Raw genomic sequence first — 20,138 nt, 5'->3', positions numbered from 1 at the left:
ATAAACAAAATAACAAAACGACGTAGACAGACCTGAACGACAAACTCACATGAAACACGAAGAACGCATGAACAGGGAAACTGACTACATAAAAGAACGAACATACAAACAAACCGAAAACAGTCCCGTGTGGCGCAACGACATACACAGACACAGGAGACAACCACCCACAACAAACAGTGTGAAAACACCTACCTTAATATGACTCTCAATCAGAGGAAATGAAAAACACCTGCCTCTAATTGAGAGCCATATCAGGTCACCCATTAAACCAACATAGAAACAGAAAACATAGACTGCCCACCCAAACTCACGTCCTGACCAACTAACACATACAAAAACTAACAGAAAACAGGTCAGGAACGTGACATAAGTCTTAGCAGCATAGAAAATTCACCACTATGACATACAAATGTACATCTGGAGATCGGTTTTCCTAGGACTCCATAATCAATGTTTAAACCTAGTTTTTATTATTCCAAGAGCACCAAATCCCAGTATCGCCAGTCTAATTAACATCACTTTGCATGGCCCAAAACATTAAAACAAAGACATGAAATCAACACACATTCTTGGATCTAGTCATCACAACTCTTATCTAAATTATACAGGCACATCCCTGTGTCGCTCCTCTTTGAACTAGCCGCCATCCGACAAACAGAATGACACAGTTACTCTGTAACAATAAATCCATAGCACTTACCATACAATGAAACATGTCAAAAATTCATAGCTCTTTATGAACTCTTGAAACAATCCAAACATGACAATCTAATTGTTTTAATTAATTTAGTCGATTCAAGTTGCATCAGTCTTCACCCCTCCTGGCTTCAGTGACCCTAGAACTTCTGTGGGAATGTCTCTTCATTGAGCTTGTCACAGATAAGGTGTTTGAACCCTGTGATAGCCCACAGATGGTGTCATTCTACCAATACTCAGCGCCAGCAATTCACTAGGCGTATCTTCGCCACTGGCCTTCATCATCGTTCACATTTGTTCACTCTCTATATATTTTCACTACAACAGCATGCTCAAGTGTTTTGGAAAGAACATAAAGAAGGGATACAGGTCTATAGTTTTTGACGTCAGATGAGTCAAGTGTTGGTTTCTTGAGGAAGGGAGCAACTCGGGCCATTTTGAAGTCAGAGGGGACGCAACCAGTGGTCAGGGATGAGTTGATGAAACAGGAGGGAGAAGGATTTAGCAGAAGGGAGAGATGATAGGATAGAAGGCGATGGAGTGGTGGGAGAGATTGCGACGGCTCATGGCCATCTGGGTAGGGGCTGAGTGGCTAGGGTTGGTGGAAAGGGAGACAGAAAAGGAAACAAAATAGGGATCAGGGGGGTTGCAGTGAGAGTACTTGGTGAACAGCCTCTAGTATTGCTTGCCTTGTGAGCGTATTGCTTGCCTTGTGAGTTGGAGGGGATTGGGAAAGGGTGAGGTCAAAAGAGGCAAGGAGTGGAAAGATAATTCATCGAAGGCAGACATCTATTGGTTGAAGTCGCCAAGTACAAAGAGTGATGTGCCATTGTCAGGAAATTTGCTTTTCAAGGTTTCGAGCTCATTGAGGAACTCTCAAGGGCACCTATTGGGTGATAGAAGACAACAATGTTATGCTTTAGTGGACAAGTGACAGTGACAGCATTAAATAAAAATGAGATGGACAGGTGAGAGAAGGAGAAAATGAAACATCTTCACTTATGGAGAAATGAGTAGCCCTGTGCCACCACTGCGGCGACCAGATGCACTTGTATTATGAGAGAAAACGTAGTCAGATGAAGAGAGAGCAGCTGAATTAGCGGTGTTCTCTGGGGTGATCCATGTCTCCGTCAGTGCCAAAAAGTCAAGGGACTGAGGGGCAGCATAGGCTGACATGAACTCAACACTCTTGACCACAGATCGGCAATTCCAAACGCTGCCAGAGACCCAGAATTCCACATGGATTGTGTGCGCAGGGTACACTAAATTAGAAGGGTTGCAGCCAAGATGTGTGGAGCGTCTGTAAAGCCTACAGGGAGAAGAGCAAACAGGTATAGAACACACACACACATAGTTGCCAAAGCTACAAAATAGTGTAATTTTAATTTTCAGGCGTTTTCAAGACTGATAATTTACAGTCACCTCAGGCTCCCTATTCACATAGTTATTTCCATAATGTTCATTATTTGTTTTAAAAGTGGACATTACCAAGCCACTGACAGTAACATGATGCCATAGCCTATGCAAACAGGTTTTAAGAGTCTATATGAAACATGTGGGGGACAATTGCTCCTCCTGATGTTCAACAGGTGCACTTCTCAAACTATTTACAATGCCAATCTTGTATTAGTGGTGTGGCTAATTTGGCAGAGGTAGAATTGTGTTCTGAAAATATTTTGATATCATGCCATCACAGATCTGGCACCTGAGGGCTGTGGCACCCATCTTACAAAGTAAAGGTTGAATAGAAAATGTAATAAATAAATTAACACATCCAGGACAGAGCAGCTTAGCATTACCACGATGGAGGAGTAAACAGCATACGACTGACAGGAACGAATCCTATGGAAATGTAGCCGTTTTTTCAAAATTATAATTTCTTGCAGTTCTACACTTTGTCCAAGAGGTGGAGAAGAAAATGTGCAGTTTTAAAGCATATGTCCTGCCATTCCACACATTTTGCCATGAGTTATGCAATATTCATATGATATCTGAGTGAGTGACAAACAAAATCAATTGGGGCCTACTGGAGGTCAGGGCCCCTGGGCACATGCCTTGCGTACTCGGTCAGTAATTCTGCCACTACAAGGTTAAGATAGCTGGCTAGACTCAACTAGCAATCTATAAAATGTTAGCTGACATGGCGTAATTAAGTGACTGACACAAGAATAACTGCTGCTTTTTCATTTATTTATTTTTGTTTTGGGGTCCCCTAGCAGCTGGTTGTCGCTTATGTCTAGAAACGGCACTGCTCAAGTCATTGCTGCCAGTACGACTCAATGACTTGACCCAGGAGTCGTTCCTGTCATTCGTGTGCTGTTTACTCCTGCATCAACGTTCATGCCAAGCTGCTCGTTCAAGGATTTGTTTATTTATTTTAGTCAGTCAACCTGTATTATGCTGGCCCAAAACAATGGAGGGAATGTTCTGATCAGTGGTATAGTGGTTGGTAAACACACATAAACACCCTAGTGACATCTTATCAGAACAATCTGACATTTAGAAAAATCAAGAATAATTATTCTGTGAGTTTGTATATTAATTAAAAGCTCCATCGCTTGGGAGTAGAAGCTGTTAAGAAGCCTCTTGGACCTAGACTTGGCGCTCCAGTACCGCTTGCCATGCGGTAGCAGAGAGAACAGTCCATGACTAGGGTGGCTGGAGTCTATGACAATTTTAGGGCCTTCCTCTGACACCACCCGGTATAGAGGTCCTGGATGGCAGGAAGCTTGGCCCCAGTGATGTACTGCGCTGTACGCACTACCCTCTGTAGTGCCATGCGGTCGGAGGCCGAGCAGTTGCCATGCCAGGCAGTGGTGCAACCAGTCAGGATGCTCTCGATGGTGCAGCTGTAGAACTTCATAACAATTTCATTAAAGACATTTGATGAAGGTAGGCTTTATCAAGCCTTTATTTCACCTCATGGATATGCCTCCTTTAATTTAAAATACCTTCTGCACACATTGAAGGCTTTACGTTTTTAAAGTAGCCTAACAATACATAATATTACAGCAATAAGGTACAGTTACTAACGGATAATTGAATTGCTAATCTATTAACAAGTACTCTTGCCTTAGATACTAGAATTACTTTTTCAAAGTAGCACATGCAACATAAATATGGACTGAAGTGGGAAAATGGCTCTGTCCATCAGAACTTTCTTCTACAGTAGGACGCAATGATCTACGTCATCTGCCGAGCTATCCACAGCCAATTAGAATCATATTTTACAAACAGGCTCTCTCCCACTCCTCGGAATCGCTCGCTCCGAAGCTGCCGACAGTCAATAATATTGAAAGCTGATTGAATAATATCAACCGGCTTATGTCCAGTAAGAACGTATCAATGGGAGCCTATAACGAACGGTAGGTATACTTGCGTATCATAAAATAGATAAGTAAAGACCGCATAATTAAATTGTTATAATGAATTGTGGATTTTAAATGTTTTTTTAAACTTTAATATCAGTATTTGCAAAGGCTAACGACGGTGTAGTAAGCACTGTGTATTTTAGTTTCCTCACTGGAGATAAAAGGATCCTAGAAGACTCTTCTGCGTAATTGTGTCCTGTCTTCTGCGAGGTATCCCGACAACCATCGATACTTCGCTGATCAATCACTATGGAAGGCGAAGGAAAGGTAATGACGAAGAGATACCCAGAAACTGGTCAAATTAGCCGAGTAGCCAAAGTATGCTGATGGGCAAAGATAGTCTTGTTAGCATGTACAGTTTGGTTTGTCTACATGACTTATGGATAGTCTACTAATGTTAACTTTTTTTGCAGTGTGTATGGAATAGCCTGGGCTGCACTTGGGCACATGCCATGAAACGACTCGACACAAAGGATGTTTTTAATGTATACCTTTGACAATATCTAGTGTTGTTGGGTTAGGGTTCAACAGGATGGTTCAATTTGTTCAATTTGTCAATTTGTCAAAAGTCTCAAACTTGCATATCAGTATAGACTGGATTCTTATACTTAAAGCAGAGTATGATGGATTGTTTATTTTGTGAATTACATAAAACGAAATGCTTACAATTCTTTACTTTATTTGAGTTTGACCAAGTGTCAAAACATCTACAGTTGAAGTCGGAAGTTTACATACACTTAGGTTGGAGTCAATAAAACTCGTTTTTCAACCACTCCACAAATTTCTTGTTAACAAACTATAGTTTTGGCAAGTCGGTTAGGACATCTACTTTGTGCATGACACAAGTAATTTTTCCAACAATTGTTTACAGACAGATTATTTCACTTATAATTCACTGTATCACAATTCCAGTGGGTCAGAAGTTTACATACACTAAGTTGACTGTGCCTTTTAAACAGCTTGGAAAATTCCAGAAAATGATGTCATGGCTTTAGAAGCTAATTGACATCATTTGAGTCAATTGGAGGTGTACCTGTGGATGTAATTCAAGGCCTACCTTCAAACGCAGTCTCTTTGCTTGACATCATTGGAAAATCCAAAGAAATCAGCCAATAAAATAAAATAAATTGTAGACCTCCACAAGTCTGGTTCATCCTTGAGAGCAATTTCCAAACGCCTGAAGGTACCACGTTCATCGGTACAAACAAAATAACGCAAGTATAAACACCATGGGACCACGCAGCCGTCATACCGCTCAGCCGTCATACCGCTCAGAAAGGAGACGCGTTCTGTCTCCTAGAGATGAACGTACTTTGGTGCGAAAAGTGCAAATCAATCCGAGAACAACAGCAAAGGACCTTGTGAAGATGCTGGAGGAAACGGGTACAAAAGTATCTATATCCACAGTAAAGCGAGTCCTATATTGACATAACCTGAAAGGCCGCTCAGCAAGGAAGAAGCCACTGCTACAAAACCGCCATTTAAAAAAGCCAGACTACGGTTTGTCCCCACATGGGGACAAAGATTGGACTTTTTGGAGAAATGTCCTCTGGTCTGATGAAACAAAAATAGAACTGTTTGGCCATAATGACCTGAACAGATAAGATAGAGATTGTTTTGCTGTTTTAAGCATGGACAGGACATATGTTTTTGTTGATACCCAGTTTTAGAGGTATTTATTGGTGTAGTGCATGCGGCATAAGGTCCAAAAATAATTTCACTAAGAAGATTTGTAGGAGTAAAGCTACTCTTAGTGCGTTTCTCTTTTGACATAATAGATTCTCGATGCAGATTCTAGAAGGTGAAATGGCTGAGAGATTCCTGTCGATTTGAGTAAGGGTGAAACTTCTATGGATGTCATTGTGACTGCAACTATTTCACATGGGGTTGAATAGCTTCCTGTTGATGTGATCCCAACATGTGTGGCTAGATCTTGGAGATGGTGTCACTAAGACGACCTGACACAAAGGTCGTTTGTGATATAAAACTTAGTGTATATTGTCATAGTTTAAAAAACATTAGGAACACCTTCCTAATACTGAGTTGCACACCCTTTTGCCATCAGAACACCCTCAATTTGTCTGGGCATGGACTCTAAGGTGTCGAAAGCATTCCACGTGGGTGCTGGGCCATGTTGACTACAACGCTTCCCACAGTTGTCATGTTGGCTGGATGTACTTTGGGTGGTGGACCATTCTTGATACACACAGGAAACTGTTGAGTGTGAAAAAAACAGCAGCGTTGCAGTTCTTGACATATTCAAACTGGTGAGCCTGGCAAGGCTTAAAAATCCTTCTTTAACCTGTCTACTCCCCTTCATCTACACTGAATGAGTTTAACAAGTGACATCAATAAGGGATCATAGTTTTCACCTGTATTCACTTGGTCAGTCTATGTCATGGAAAAAGCAGTTGTTCCTAATGCTTTGTACACTCAGTGTGTATTGCTGTTGCGTTAGGGTTGAACTGGATGGTTCAATTTGTCTGTGGGACCAAAGTCTCAACTGGATCCTGATACCTAAAGCAGAGTGTATGAGATGGTTTGTATATTTTGTGAATTACATAAGGCGAAATGCTTAGACTGAGAGTTTCATGTTTATGTGAGTAAGAGGGAAACTTCTATAAACATTAGTGTGACTGCAACTATTTCACATCTTGGAGGGGGTGTCACTCACTAAGAGCCTACGCACTTAAGTGTGTTTGTTACGTAAGTTTAAGTGTTCACGTGTGGCTTGGCGCAGTGTGGCCTGTGTAAGCAAGCTGTCCTGTTTGCGTGCCCTGGTTCTGATGTTCCTCATTCCTTAAGTGGATTATACTGAATGGACCACCAGTCTCGGCCAGTGCTACCATAGTGTCACAATGGTGGTGCACCTGTGAAGCTCAAGGATATGACAGGTGTCCAGATCAATTCATACTTTTAATAAAGCGGATACTCTATGTGAACAGTTTACAGGCTTCAGATGTGTTGTTCCTAAATCAGACATAGCTAGAACATTTGTCATCAACTGTTCCCTCCAGAACACACTACTCTCACTACAGAAATATCCTTCTCCAAAATAAGTCATAACAGGCATCACATTAGAGCCACCCATGAAAAAGAAATGTGCACCGCATTTCAAGCATAAACAACTAAAACAAGGACAACTTTAGCATATTACTGTAACAGAACATTACTGATGTCCCTCAGTCCCTAAGGGGATTACACTGAACGGACCACCTGTGTCAGCCAAGTGTTACCGTAGAGTCACTATCACTTGTTAACACAGAGTCCAAGTCAGGTCTCAATTTCTTGTGCACATTTACTAAGTCTTAGTCCCAATTCACCTGTCCTCTCATCCAAGTCTGAGAGTTCTTAAATAAAAATCAGATTAGGCTAAATATACCCTCTCAAAGATAGTAAAAAACAACAATTACTTGTAGGCTAATGCTTTAATGCATGTGTTCTGAAGCGGATAGAGCACTTTTAGCTATTCTTTGTTAAACTGAAGAGATGTCTGTTTTTCCTCTGTGCCCACAGGGGTTGACGCTCCAGCTGATGATGGCAGTGGGAACAGCTGTGATTGGCTCGCTGCAGTTTGGCTACAACACAGGGGTCATCAATGCTCCCCAAAAGGTGAGTGAGAAGAGGCCCTGTATAGAGAATCAAGTTAAACATTTTTTAATGTTTGTGACCCTTAGAAGCCTGTCCAAATCCATTGAATGCGAAAACAGTATTCTTTCTTAACCTGCTGAGCTAGTCAGGGGTGTCAAGATGTTCCTCAGAGATGCATGGCGCTCATAGATCTCCTACCCATAGGTGCCGTAATGCATGTTCCGACAGATTGCATCTCATCTCTCCAGCAGGAGCCCTGCCAGGTCAATCAAAGATGATACATCACATACATGTAGGATCTTTGACTGACGTGGTGAGACTCGCTGGTACGATGCAGTCCTTCTACTGAATTTAACACTTGGCTAAGTGAGTCTAGCAGATACTGGAGAGACTCTGGTACTGTATGTACTTCACTCCAGCAGCTTCTTAAGAAAGTTACTTGAGGTTTCACTGATGCCTGCTCTGTAAATAAGAATGTGTGAGTGCATGCACTTACATTTGTGTGTGTGTGTGCGGGCGTACGTACGTCACATGTGTGTGATTTGGGTACAGTGTAAGACGAACGGTGAATCCTGGAGCCTCTTCAGGACACCTGAGCACATAAGCACTGTAAATAGTTGCGGAGATTAAAGATTGCATCAGTCTGAAGGTGTGTAGGCCAGTGAGGTAGCTACTAGGATCCAAGCCTCTTTGATACTTTATTATGCAAGGCGTGTAATTTCCTCCACGGTCTAGGGTGGAAAGTCACCATCTATTATAGCGAATTCCAGTAACTTTCCCAAAATGCCCAGGTTTTCCTGAAATCCCAGTTGGAGGATTCACAGATTTCCATCTTATTCCAGGAAGCCTCCAACTGGGAAGTTTGGGAAAGGTTTACCATTGTGATCAAATCAATTGTGGTGTGTCCATTACACCTGGCAGAGATAACAAAGATTATTGTCAAATTCACAGGATTTAAGGGGAGGCTAGAGGAGTAACTGAGTTGTCTGATGAAACGAGTGTCTTTTGCATCCCTCTGATTTTTTAAAAGTTGACATTGTGCACCAATATAGCATTTTAAAAGCCTGTTATATTAAATGAAGTGCCCTTCTATAAATCTCATTCAGGATTTTGACATGTCCTTCCGTGTGACTTCTAGGAACATTTTAACCCACTTAACGAAAAATATTACCATGTCATTGGATTTAGGTTCAAAGTTGGGTGAAAAAAAAGATGAAATTCACTTACCTTGATGACTTTCTCAAATCCAAATCAGTTTTTCACGTTGATTCAACGTCATCACATTAACTTTTTTTGTTGAAACATGCTCCAATGTTTTGTCACGATCATTTGGATAAATCATGATTTCGCAATGTTCGCATTGTTCCAATTTCGGAAGGGGTGGGGACATTTGGCACATACTTGTCCGTAACTTGCAAAGAGAGGGGGGTGGAGCTACCACCCTACTTCTGCTCCTCGTTCTAGTATCTTTTATAACACATCTTTGCCTAGAATTTAAACAAGCATCTGACTCAATTATGCAAGATTTTAGTTCTGGGCAATATCTATAATTTCACTGTATGGTTGGTAATTTACTATGAAGTGAATTGTGATGTGTGTATGATAATTATATTATTTAACGTCTCCATCAACCTTCAATGATGACTATAGTTTATGCATATTCTTCATGTGTTATGTTGTATTGTACCGTAGATCATCGAAGGCTTCCTGAATGACACGTGGAACAGCAGGTACTCTGAGCCCATCCCTACCACATCCCTGACCACCCTGTGGTCCATCTCCGTGGCCATCTTCTCTGTCGGGGGCATTTTTGGCTCCTTCTCCGTGGGCCTCTTTGTCAACCGCCTGGGCAGGTAAAACTGCAGTGTTAACATATTTTAGGTTGGTATTCACATTAAAAGGGTGTGGTAATCAGTGGCGATTTTAGCATGTAAATCTTGGTGGGGCAAACTCAACAACAAAAAATGTGATGCATGCCAGCAAAGCCCACTACACAACACAACCCTAAACAATACATGAATTGCACAATAATTGTGACAAACGGTGCCCACAAACTTTTAGGGCCATAAAGCTGTCCCAACAGCAGAGTCTCAACAGCAGTCCCAACACCTTACCACTGCTACACCTGGCTATCAGCGGAGCCTTGCCTGGCAGCAAACAGTTCATTCAGCCTCGTTTACCGCCTTTAAAAAAACATAGCTGACATGTCTGACTTGCTTAAACAAATGTGGCTTCTACTGACAATTGAGATGTACAAACTATGGCATAAGGCGATGACGAGCGGATAAGAGGCAATCCGTATTTTCGATTAAGACATTAATGAGCGAGCTAGGACGGACGTAGTCAATAACTATTTGTTCAGTATTTTGAAATGTACAGCGACAGATTCCAGAACATGGGCCGTTCTTACAGTATTATCCCTGCACAAGTCAGAACCGTAGGATAAATGAGGCGTTTAAGCAGACAATGAAAGCTCTTACAATATTCGATGATGACATTTCTCTAAAACAGGCTATAGGCTACATGTGCACCATCAAGTCAGAACAGTAGGCTGTTATGAGGGAGGAAATTGACCACATTTTTACGGTGAGGCACATGGGCTAACAGCTTACTACACAACATACACTTAGTATTCCTTTCTTGGCTACAGTATACATATGTCCCTGGCATATTACATCATTCATGCAGCAGCATACAATACATTTTTGGACTCACTTTGTTGTGCTGTGCTCACTTGAACAGGACGGTGGCGCGGCAGTCCTTCTTGTGGGCTCTATCTAGAAAGAGGTCCAAAATCCCGACTTGGAATTCCGAGTTGGTTAACCGTTATTTTAGGTATTTTCCCAGTTGGAGCTGGTTCCCAGTTGTCTTGAACTAAAGTCTGAGATTTCCCAGTTCTGAGTTTCCAGTTGATTTTAATGCAGCAGAACTGATGCTGGATTGACAGCATGGCAAATGTTTTCAAACTTTTCTGTCCCATGGCATTACTCCTTTATTCGTGATATCCAATTGGTAGTTACAATCTTGTCTCATCGCTGCAACTCCCCTACCGACTTGGCGAAGGTCAAGAGCCAAGCAGCACTGCTTCTTGACACACTGCTCGCTTAACCCGGAAGCCAGCCACACAAATGTGTCGGAGGAAACATTTGACCTGACGGAGGTCAGCTTGCAGTAGCTCGGCTCGCCACAAGGAGTCGCTAGAGCACGATGAGACAAAGACATCCCAGCCTGCAAAACCCTCCCCTAACCCGGATGACGCTGGGCCAACGGTCACTGCCGGCTGTGACACAGCCTGGGATCGAACCCCGGGCTGCAGTGGCGCCGTAGCACTTATTGGTGAATTTGCGATTTCCAACTTGTTGTGTAATGTTTATGGCCGATGAGCACCGATACGCTTTATCTATAATTTCTCTTCATATGACAAGGATTGAAAACGATTTGCCAGTAGATCGTCGACTTGATTCATGATGATGAATGCCAGCTAAAATGTTTAAAGTATGATGTTGACATGATCAGTCCAATCAAAGCTACTGTATATATAATGTGATTTGATGTCATTTTAACTGTGGCCAATGATCTTGAGCCTTCTTGGATTGGCACTTCTAATGTAAGTCTATGGCAGCACCCAGGGGGCTTGAATTGTCTAGCTCTACCCATAGATTTTGCGGTGATGTAGTGTCCCCATGAGTGACAGAACACTGAGCCAATCACGGCGCAACTAGAGAACTGGCTGTCTCACCACCACAGAAAGCACTGAGCTAGGCTGAAACGCCTGCAAAAAAGAGACCATGTTTGTATGCGGCTTTATTAACTCAATTATTATAATTGTTTTACATTGTTTGCAAACTGATATGTGACATGTATTAATGGCAAAATAATAACATGCTAAACAGGCAACAAAAAGTGTTTTATTTTTTTAAGCTAAACAGGTGGGGTTCCCACCTGCCCTGAATGAGGCGTCGCCACTAGTGGTAATCATGGGTCATTTCGGTTTGTTGTGCTGTCCTGTGCACCTCAACAACAGTATAGCATTTTTGTTGCTTTAGGAAGTGAAGAAGACCTCTGTGAATGATTTGCAGGAGAAACTCGATGCTCATTGCCAACGTGCTGGCGTTCATCGCCGCTGGGTTCATGGGCTTCTCCAAGCTGGCGGCGTCGTGGGAGATGCTGATTATCGGGCGCTTCATTGTTGGGCTCTACTCCGGCCTGTCCACTGGCTTCGTGCCTATGTACGTGGGGGAGATTGCGCCCACCTCGCTCCGCGGGGCACTTGGCACTCTGCACCAGCTGGGCATCGTCCTTGGCATCCTCATGGCACAGGTAGGCACTGTCCGTCGGGTGACTTTATTTTTTTAAGCTAGTGATACAGCACAATCATCTGGACAAATATGGGCTTTCCACCAACATACAGTACTCAAGTAACCTCACAACCTTACCACAGTGTATTTCCATGGTAGTTTATCTTTCATTGACAGCATAATTACAGTGTAGTTAAATATTGTTTCTTACAGGTGTTTGGGATCGAGTCGATAATGGGGAACTCCACTCTGTGGCCCTTTCTGCTGGGCTTCACATTCATCCCAGCCATGCTGCAGTGTATCCTGTTACCCTTCTGCCCCGAGAGCCCCCGCTTCCTCCTAATCAACCGCAACGAGGAGCTCAAGGCCAGAGAAGGTAAGCCTTTGACCAGCTACTGCTACACCCCTCAAACTCCACTCTGGACCTCAAAGCCAGTTCCACTGCATTTTTTCATTGTTCCCCTTTATTCAGGGACTGATTTAGACCTGGGACACCAGGTGTGTGTAATTAATTATCAGGTAGAACAGAAAACCAGCAGGCTCCAGACCTCGTAGGGTAACAGTTGAGTACCCCTGTCCTACACCCCTATTCCCACGAAAAGCAGGAGAGCTCTTGGGTGTGCTGGCTTTTGTTCCAGCCCTGCTCTAACACACAATTGAACTTATCAAGGTCCTGACCAGAAGCTTATTAATAGAATTTGGTGTAGATTAAGACTGGAACAAAGGGCTTCACCTCGAGTAGCTCTCCAGGAGGGAATGGAGGGAATGGAGGGAATGGAGCTGAGTTGTGTATTTCCCTGCAGTGCTGGAGAAGCTGCGAGGCACTGAGGAGGTGGGCGCCGACATGCAGGAGATGAAGGAGGAGGCCAGGCAGATGATGAGGGAGAAGAAGGTGACCATCCTGGAGCTGTTCCGCTCGCCACTCTACCGCCAGCCCATCTTCATCGCCGTCATGCTCCAGCTCTCCCAGCAGTTGTCTGGCATCAACGCTGTGAGTGTGGGACACTCTGGCAGACACACACTGACTAGCAAATACACACATGCTAACTCATGCACAAACACACACACACACACACACACGCACTTCAAACTATATGGTCCACTCAATTATTACATTTTTGTGCAGGTTTTCTACTACTCCACCAGGATATTTGAGAAGGCGGGAGTCTCTCAGCCAGTCTACGCTACGATTGGTGCTGGAGTGGTCAATACAGCCTTCACTGTTGTGTCTGTAAGTCTGATAAACACTGTACAACATCCATAAACAGGAGCCCAGTCCCAGTGATCATATGAGCATCTCAACAATGAGTATTAAGATTTTTGGGTGGGAATGGAATTTATCAAATTCATTATTTTTTCCGTTATAATAGATTATGAGATAAATGTATTGTCCATCTGACTGTAACAACAGAAATGTGTCTTGGAAATGAATCCACTTCCCAACTCCCACTAACACCACCATTCTTCTTCTCTTCCTCTCTCTTTATTTAGCTATTCGTTGTGGAGCGTGCTGGGCGAAGATCCCTTCACCTCACTGGGTTGCTGGGGATGGCATTCTCAGCTGTCCTGATGACAATCGCTATGGCACTACTGGTATGTATAATGGCGCAATAAAAAACATTTAAAAAAATCACTGGATTTGCGTATATCATATTTTATGTAGACGACTACCTCAGGCAGCCTCCTCCACTGATGTTCCGCCGTGTTTTTCCTCAGGACCAGCTGCCATGGATGTCTTACGTCAGCATCGTAGCCATCTTTAGCTTTGTGGCCTTCTTTGAGATCGGCCCGGGCCCCATCCCCTGGTTCATCGTGGCTGAGCTCTTCAGCCAAGGTCCTCGGCCCTCTGCCTTTGCCGTTGCTGGATTCTCCAACTGGTCGGCTAACTTCATAGTGGGCATGACCTTCCAATACGTTGAGGTAAGAAGAAAGAAAACTCACAGATTTCTGTGTTATTGCCTTGATGGCTCTATTACATATGCATATCAATTATTACAAACCGTGTAGTTTGGGTCCTGGGTGCTGATTGGCTGAAACAGCATTTCAGCCGTGTCTATATCCAACAATATACCACAGTTATGACACACAAATAGTTGTTTCCTATTCTTTTTATGTTGGTAACCAGTTTATAATGGCAATAAGGCACCTCGGTGTTTGTGGTATATGACATAGCGTCGTGCCTAAGAACAGCTCTTAGCCGTGGTATATTGGCCATATACCACACCCCCTCGTGCCTTATTGCTTAAATATACCACACCCCCTCTGGCCTTTTTTCTTAAATATACACAGAGTATACAAAAGATTAAGAACACCTGCTTTTCCATGACATAGACTGACCAGGTGAATCCAGGTAAAAGCTATGATCCTTTATTGATTACTTGTTACTTGTTAAATCCACTTCAATCAGTGCAGATGAAGGGGAGGAGACAGGTTAAATAAGGATTTTTAATCCTTGAGACAGTTGTGACATTGAATGTGTATGTGTGCCATTCAGAGGGTGAATGGGCAAGACAAAAAATGTAAGTGCCTTTGAACGGGGTATGGTAGTAGGTGCCAGTCACATCTGTCTGTGTCAAGAACTGCAACGCTTCTGGATTTTTCTGTGTTTCCTGTGTGTGTCAAGAATGGTCCACCACCTAAAAGACATCCAGTCAACTTGACACAACTGTGGGAAACATTGGAGTCAACATGAGCCAGCATCCCTGTGGAAGGCTTTCAACACATTTTAGAGTCCATGTCCCGTCGAATTGAGGCTGTTCTGAGGGCAAAAGGGGGTGGTGCAACTCAATATTAGGAAGGGGTTCCTAATGTTTGGTATACTCAATGTACATTGATAGTACAGTATATATTATATACCTGTAGTTTTATAATAGCCCTGATGACTTCCATTTTAAATCCAAGTTTAAATTCAATTTATGAATGGAAAAATGTGAAAATAATATTACTTTTCTGTCTTCTCTGTAGCAACTGTGTGGTCCCTACGTCTTCATCATCTTCACTGTGCTACTGCTGGGCTTCTTCATCTTCACTTATTTCAAGGTGCCTGAAACCAAGGGACGGTCGTTTGATGAGATCTCCGCCGGCTTCCGCCATGAGGCTGGACAGTCAGGAGAAAAGTACGCTCCTGATGAGATGAACAGCCTTGGGGGAGCCGACTCAACTCTAAGCTCTCCGACAACACTCCCAACCTCCTTCAATACTACTGATAGACTGGGGGGGCAACATATGCCTGGGCATTTCTAGTTTAGGGACGAGTGCCACTCCTATAGGCCTTCAGAGTCCCACCTCTCCTGCTCTCTGTGGTAAACTGATGACTGCAGTATGCATGGTGTTCCAGGAGGGGGTGATGAGACTGCGAATTCACAATAGAGATGTATAGAGATAGCAACGTTATATGTTTCATTATGGCGTCTGACAGCATGGGCAGCACCATTGAGGCCATCTCCATTTTAAATCTCTATAGTATTGAGACATCTCACAGGCAAATTTTTTCATGTCTGATCAGGTGGTGCAAACGGGGGAGAGGGGAATAAGTAGACCAGAGCCAGCTATCATAAAAGGGCATTTATGAGACATCTTCATTATCTTGTTGGTTTAAATCCTCATCAGCCTGAAAGGGAAATAGCTCTTTATCCTCTTTTGGTCTCTACCTGCAGCTTAAAAGGGCTGACTAGGTTGCTATTAAGATAACAAAGTGAAACACTGAATTAAACAGTGCTTTCCATTCCACTTATCCAATACTTAATATCACCACAAACTATGCAGACACATTCTCAATTCCAACTGTTCATCCACAATTTACTCCAGCAAACTCTGACAATAAAAACAAAACCCCCGACCAATCTTATTGACAAAAGGTTATAACAAGGCACCATATCCCTGACCTAGCCGAGATATTGTATGTCAATATTTTACTTATTTGTGTCTCGGCTCTTCTGTTACTGAGGAGCAATATGAGCTATCTTTGTTAAAGCATTCTATTTACACCATTAGAAATTAATTAATTATGAAGCCAACTCTATTCATGGATGTTTGTGATTATATATCCCTCAATTATTTTCTTTATTAAGTGAAGTGTTATATTATATCTTAATATATGACTCTGGTAGGACCTAATGCTTGTATGTAATGGAATACCAACAGTAATAATGTATTTTTAATCCCTTTATTTAATGAATTAACTTAATTTAAGTTTTACAATAGTCTTGATATTTGCACAAAACCTTACTGTGACTAAGTGGGACTTAGTAGTTTCAGCACACCATTCCCTGAAAATAACCTTACATTTCCTCAACCACAGTCTATTGGCATAATAATACTGCACATTTGGTATAAAATGAAATGTCAAACTATACTAGCAACAGTGGTGTAGTGGAGTTACCAGCTTTTTTTGCCCAACAGTTTACCATGGTCTTGTCAAATTGTTGAACTAGATCACATTTTATTTAAAAAAAAATATATATATATATATATATTCTCAACACAATTGATTTATATTCAACAATAAAATAGAAACTTTCAAATTATATTGCATAATTAGATCATGTCAACTAACCAGGCCTATCAAGTGTATTATTGAACTATATTTATAGCATTTCTGTATCTGCCCTTTGATCTGTTTAACAAATTGTAGCTGTTGTTGATCCTCAACGTTACTTTTGGAATATGCATTTAAATAACTCAGCAAAAAAAGAAATGTCTTCTCACTGTCAACTGCGTTTATTTTCAGCAAACTTAATGTGTAAATATTTGTATGAACATAAGATTCAACAACTGAGACATAAACTGAACAAGTTCCACAGACATGTGACTAACAGAAATGGAATAATGTGTCCCTGAACAAAGGGGATATCAAAAGTAACAGTCAGTATCTGGTGTGGCCACCAGCTGCATTAAGTACTGCAGTGCATCTCCTTCTCATGGACTGCACCAGATTTGCCAGTTTTTTTTTTTCTCTGTGAGACGTTACCCCACTCTTCCACCAATGCACCTGCAAGTTCCCAGACATTTCTGGGGGGGAATGGCCCTAGCCCTCACCCTCCGATCCAACAGGTCCCAGACGTGCTCAATTGGATTGAGATCCGGGCTCTTCGCTGGCCATGGCAGAACACTGACACTCCTGTCTTGCAGGAAATCATGCACAGAACGAGCAGCATGGCTGGTGGCATTGTCATGTCAGGATGAGCCTGCAGGGAGGGTACCACATGAGGGAGGAGGTCTTCCCTGTAACGCACAGCGTTGAGATTGCCTGCAATGACAACCAGCTCAGTCCGATGATGCTGTGACACACCGCCCCAGGTCATGACGGACCCTCCACCTCCAAATCGATCCCGCTGCAGAGTATAGGCCTCGATGTAATGCTCATTCCTTCGACAATAAACGCAAATCCGACCATCACCCCTGGGGAGACAAAACCGCGACACATCAGTGAAGAGCACTTTTTGCCAGTTCTGTCTGGTCCAGACGTTGTTGCCGGTGATGTCTGGTGAGGACCTACAAGCCCTCAGTCCAGCCTCTCTCAGCCTATTGCGGACAGTCTGAGCACTGATGGAGGGATTGTGCGTTCCTGGTGTAACTCAGACAGTTGTTGCTATCCTGTACTTGTCCCGTAGGTGTGATGTTCGAATGTACAGATCCTGTGCAGGTGTTGTTACACGTGGTCTGCCACTGCGAGGACGACCAGCTGTCCGTCCTGTCTCCCTGCAGCGCTGTCTTAGACGGCTAATAGTACGGACATTTATTGCCCTGGCCACATCTGCGGTCCTCCTTGCAGCATGCCTAACCACGTTCACGCAGATGAGCAGGGACCCTGGGCATCTTTCTTTTGGTGTGTTTTTCAGAGTTAGTAGAAAGGCCTCTTTAGTGTCCTAAGTTTTCATAACTGTGCCCTTAATTGCCTACCGTCTGTAAGATGTTAGTGTCTTAACGACCGTTCCACAGGTGCATGTTCATTAATTGTTTATGGTTCATTGAACAAGCATGGGAAACAGTGTTTAAACCCTTTATAATGAAGATCTGTGAAGTTATTTGGATTTTTACGAATGATCTTTGAAAGACAGGGTCCTGAAAAAGGGACATTTCTTTTTTTGCTGAATTTATAATAATACAATGGGGTGTTCACAGGGTAACCTTTCATTCAAATGAAATATTGAGCAATAAAACCTTTTATTACGGTATTTTCTATCATCTATACACCGAAGACTAAGTTTCAACATTAATAAGTAGGACAATGATATCAGCAAATGTGAATATATATATACTTTTACTAGCAAATGTTACATACACTCCACTTGTATTTTAGAGGGTGACTGCTTTGTGACTACAAATGGGGATTTGTAGTGTGTCCTCTGATTTTCAGAAGTATAGCTACTGTAGTCTTTCAGTCATCTGAGGCAAAACATTTTGGAATTTATTGATTTTTATCCTTGTCTTTGATCAATACAATGTATAATAATTTCCCTACTTGTTTCAAGCTGTGTGTGTCCGTGCATGCATGCAATTGTGTCCCTCTCTCTCTCTCTCTTGTGTGTTCTCGTGTACACACCACAAGTCACTAGGCTAGTGACTTTTCTGTAGTGTTGAACACTTCCTGTAAATAACATAAAATATAAATAACTGTAGTTGTAATCCCAAGTAAGCTCTAACTTGTCAATTACAGAGTGGGGACATATATTATTTTCTAAAACAAATAATTTATTTGTGAGCTGTACAAATGTATTGTAAAATAAAAATCTGTGTGTTGTGCCTAGGGGGTGGGGGTGTAGATTTTTAGCTTTCTTTTTTATGTAAAAACAATGTGCCAAGACTGCTATATTCACAGTTTTTCCCCTTTTTTATGAGATATTGTATCGTAGCTGGATATTTGTCTCAATAAAAACAAGCTGCACCCAGGGAACCATGTTCATGGTTGTTTTTTCTGTTCAACACATTTAAACAGAGTTGAAAGTTTTCCAAATAATATCATATAAAACTATTTTTGCTGTACAATTTTGCCATATCTTTACCACATCAAATCAAATTTTATTGGTCATACACATGGTTAGCAGATGTTAATGCGAGTGTAGCGAAAGGTTCCGACCATGCAGTAATATCTAACAATTTCACAACTACTTTATACACAAGTGTAAAGGAATGAGAATATGTACTGAGGCGTACAGCAGGTCAGCCACCAGGGGGAGACTCGTCGAGGCCTGGTGACAGACGGAGTATACATCATGAGGCGATGGCTCCATCTGCTGGGTGTGCCAGGACTAATTGGGGCTAATTGGGAGTTGGTGAGTAATCAAGGGCTGATTGCTCACCAGCTGCACAAGTCTCATAAAGCTGCCAGAAGGGCAGCACACAGGAGGAGACTGGGGGCAGAAAGGACTCCTGTATAGTTGGGGGACGGTAACAGGAGTGAGTTCAGTTTTTGATCCCCACAGGATACAGCAAGACCCGGAGCCCAGAAGACGGTATCCCGGAGAGGGTCTCTTTTTGAACTATTATTTTTAATAAACACATTTGAAACTGAGCTAATCCTACTCTGTCCGTGTCTGATCTGTGTAAATGTTTTGACCCAACCCCCTGGTCTGCCACAGTACAGATAAATATATGGATGAGCGATGGCCAAACAGCATAGGCAAGATGCAGTAGATGGTATAGAGTACAGTATATACATATGAGATGAGTAATATAGGGTATGTAAACATTATATAAAGTGGCATTGTTTAAAGTGACTAGTGATACATTTATTACATCCAATTTGTAATTATTAAAGTGGCTAGAGATTTGATTCGGTATGTTGGCAGCAGCCACTCAATGTTAGTGATTGCTGTCTGATGGCCTTGAGATAGCTGTCTCTCGGTCCCAGCTTTGATGCACCTGTACTGACCTCGCCTTCTGGATGATAGCGAGGTGAACAGGCAGTGGCTTGGGTGGTTGTTGTCCTTGATGATCTTTTTGGCGGTGTAGGTGTCCTGGAGGGCAGGTAGTTTGCCCCCGGTGATGCGTTGTGCAGACCTCACTACCCTCTGGAGAGCCTTACGGTTGTGGGCGGAGCAGTTGCCGTACCAGACGGTGATACAGCCCGACAGGATGCTCTCGATTGTGCATCTGTAAAAGTTTGTGAGTGTTTTTGGTGACAAGCCAAATTTCTTCAGCCTCCTGAGGTTGAAGAGGCGCTGTTGCGCCTTCTTCA

At 42.6% G+C, this 20,138-nt stretch overlaps 1 protein-coding gene across 1 annotated transcript; it reads left to right on the top strand.

Annotated features, from left to right (window-relative positions):
* The first annotated feature begins 3,955 nt into the window (after window positions 1-3,955).
* On the top strand, window positions 3,956-18,854 carry LOC129860944 (solute carrier family 2, facilitated glucose transporter member 1-like). Its single transcript, XM_055931899.1, has 10 exons — window positions 3,956-4,337; window positions 7,587-7,682; window positions 9,354-9,514; window positions 11,741-11,981; window positions 12,173-12,335; window positions 12,763-12,950; window positions 13,086-13,190; window positions 13,451-13,552; window positions 13,676-13,879; window positions 14,924-18,854. Exons 1-10 carry the CDS (start codon window positions 4,320-4,322, stop codon window positions 15,200-15,202), a joined length of 1,557 nt encoding a protein of 518 aa, XP_055787874.1. The 5' UTR covers window positions 3,956-4,319; the 3' UTR covers window positions 15,203-18,854.
* Window positions 18,855-20,138: the final 1,284 nt, after the last annotated feature.

Source organism: Salvelinus fontinalis, chromosome 8 (assembly GCF_029448725.1).
Source record: "Salvelinus fontinalis isolate EN_2023a chromosome 8, ASM2944872v1, whole genome shotgun sequence".
Lineage (NCBI taxonomy): Eukaryota > Metazoa > Chordata > Actinopteri > Salmoniformes > Salmonidae > Salvelinus > Salvelinus fontinalis.
This window is presented reverse-complemented; position numbering and strand designations above follow the sequence as displayed.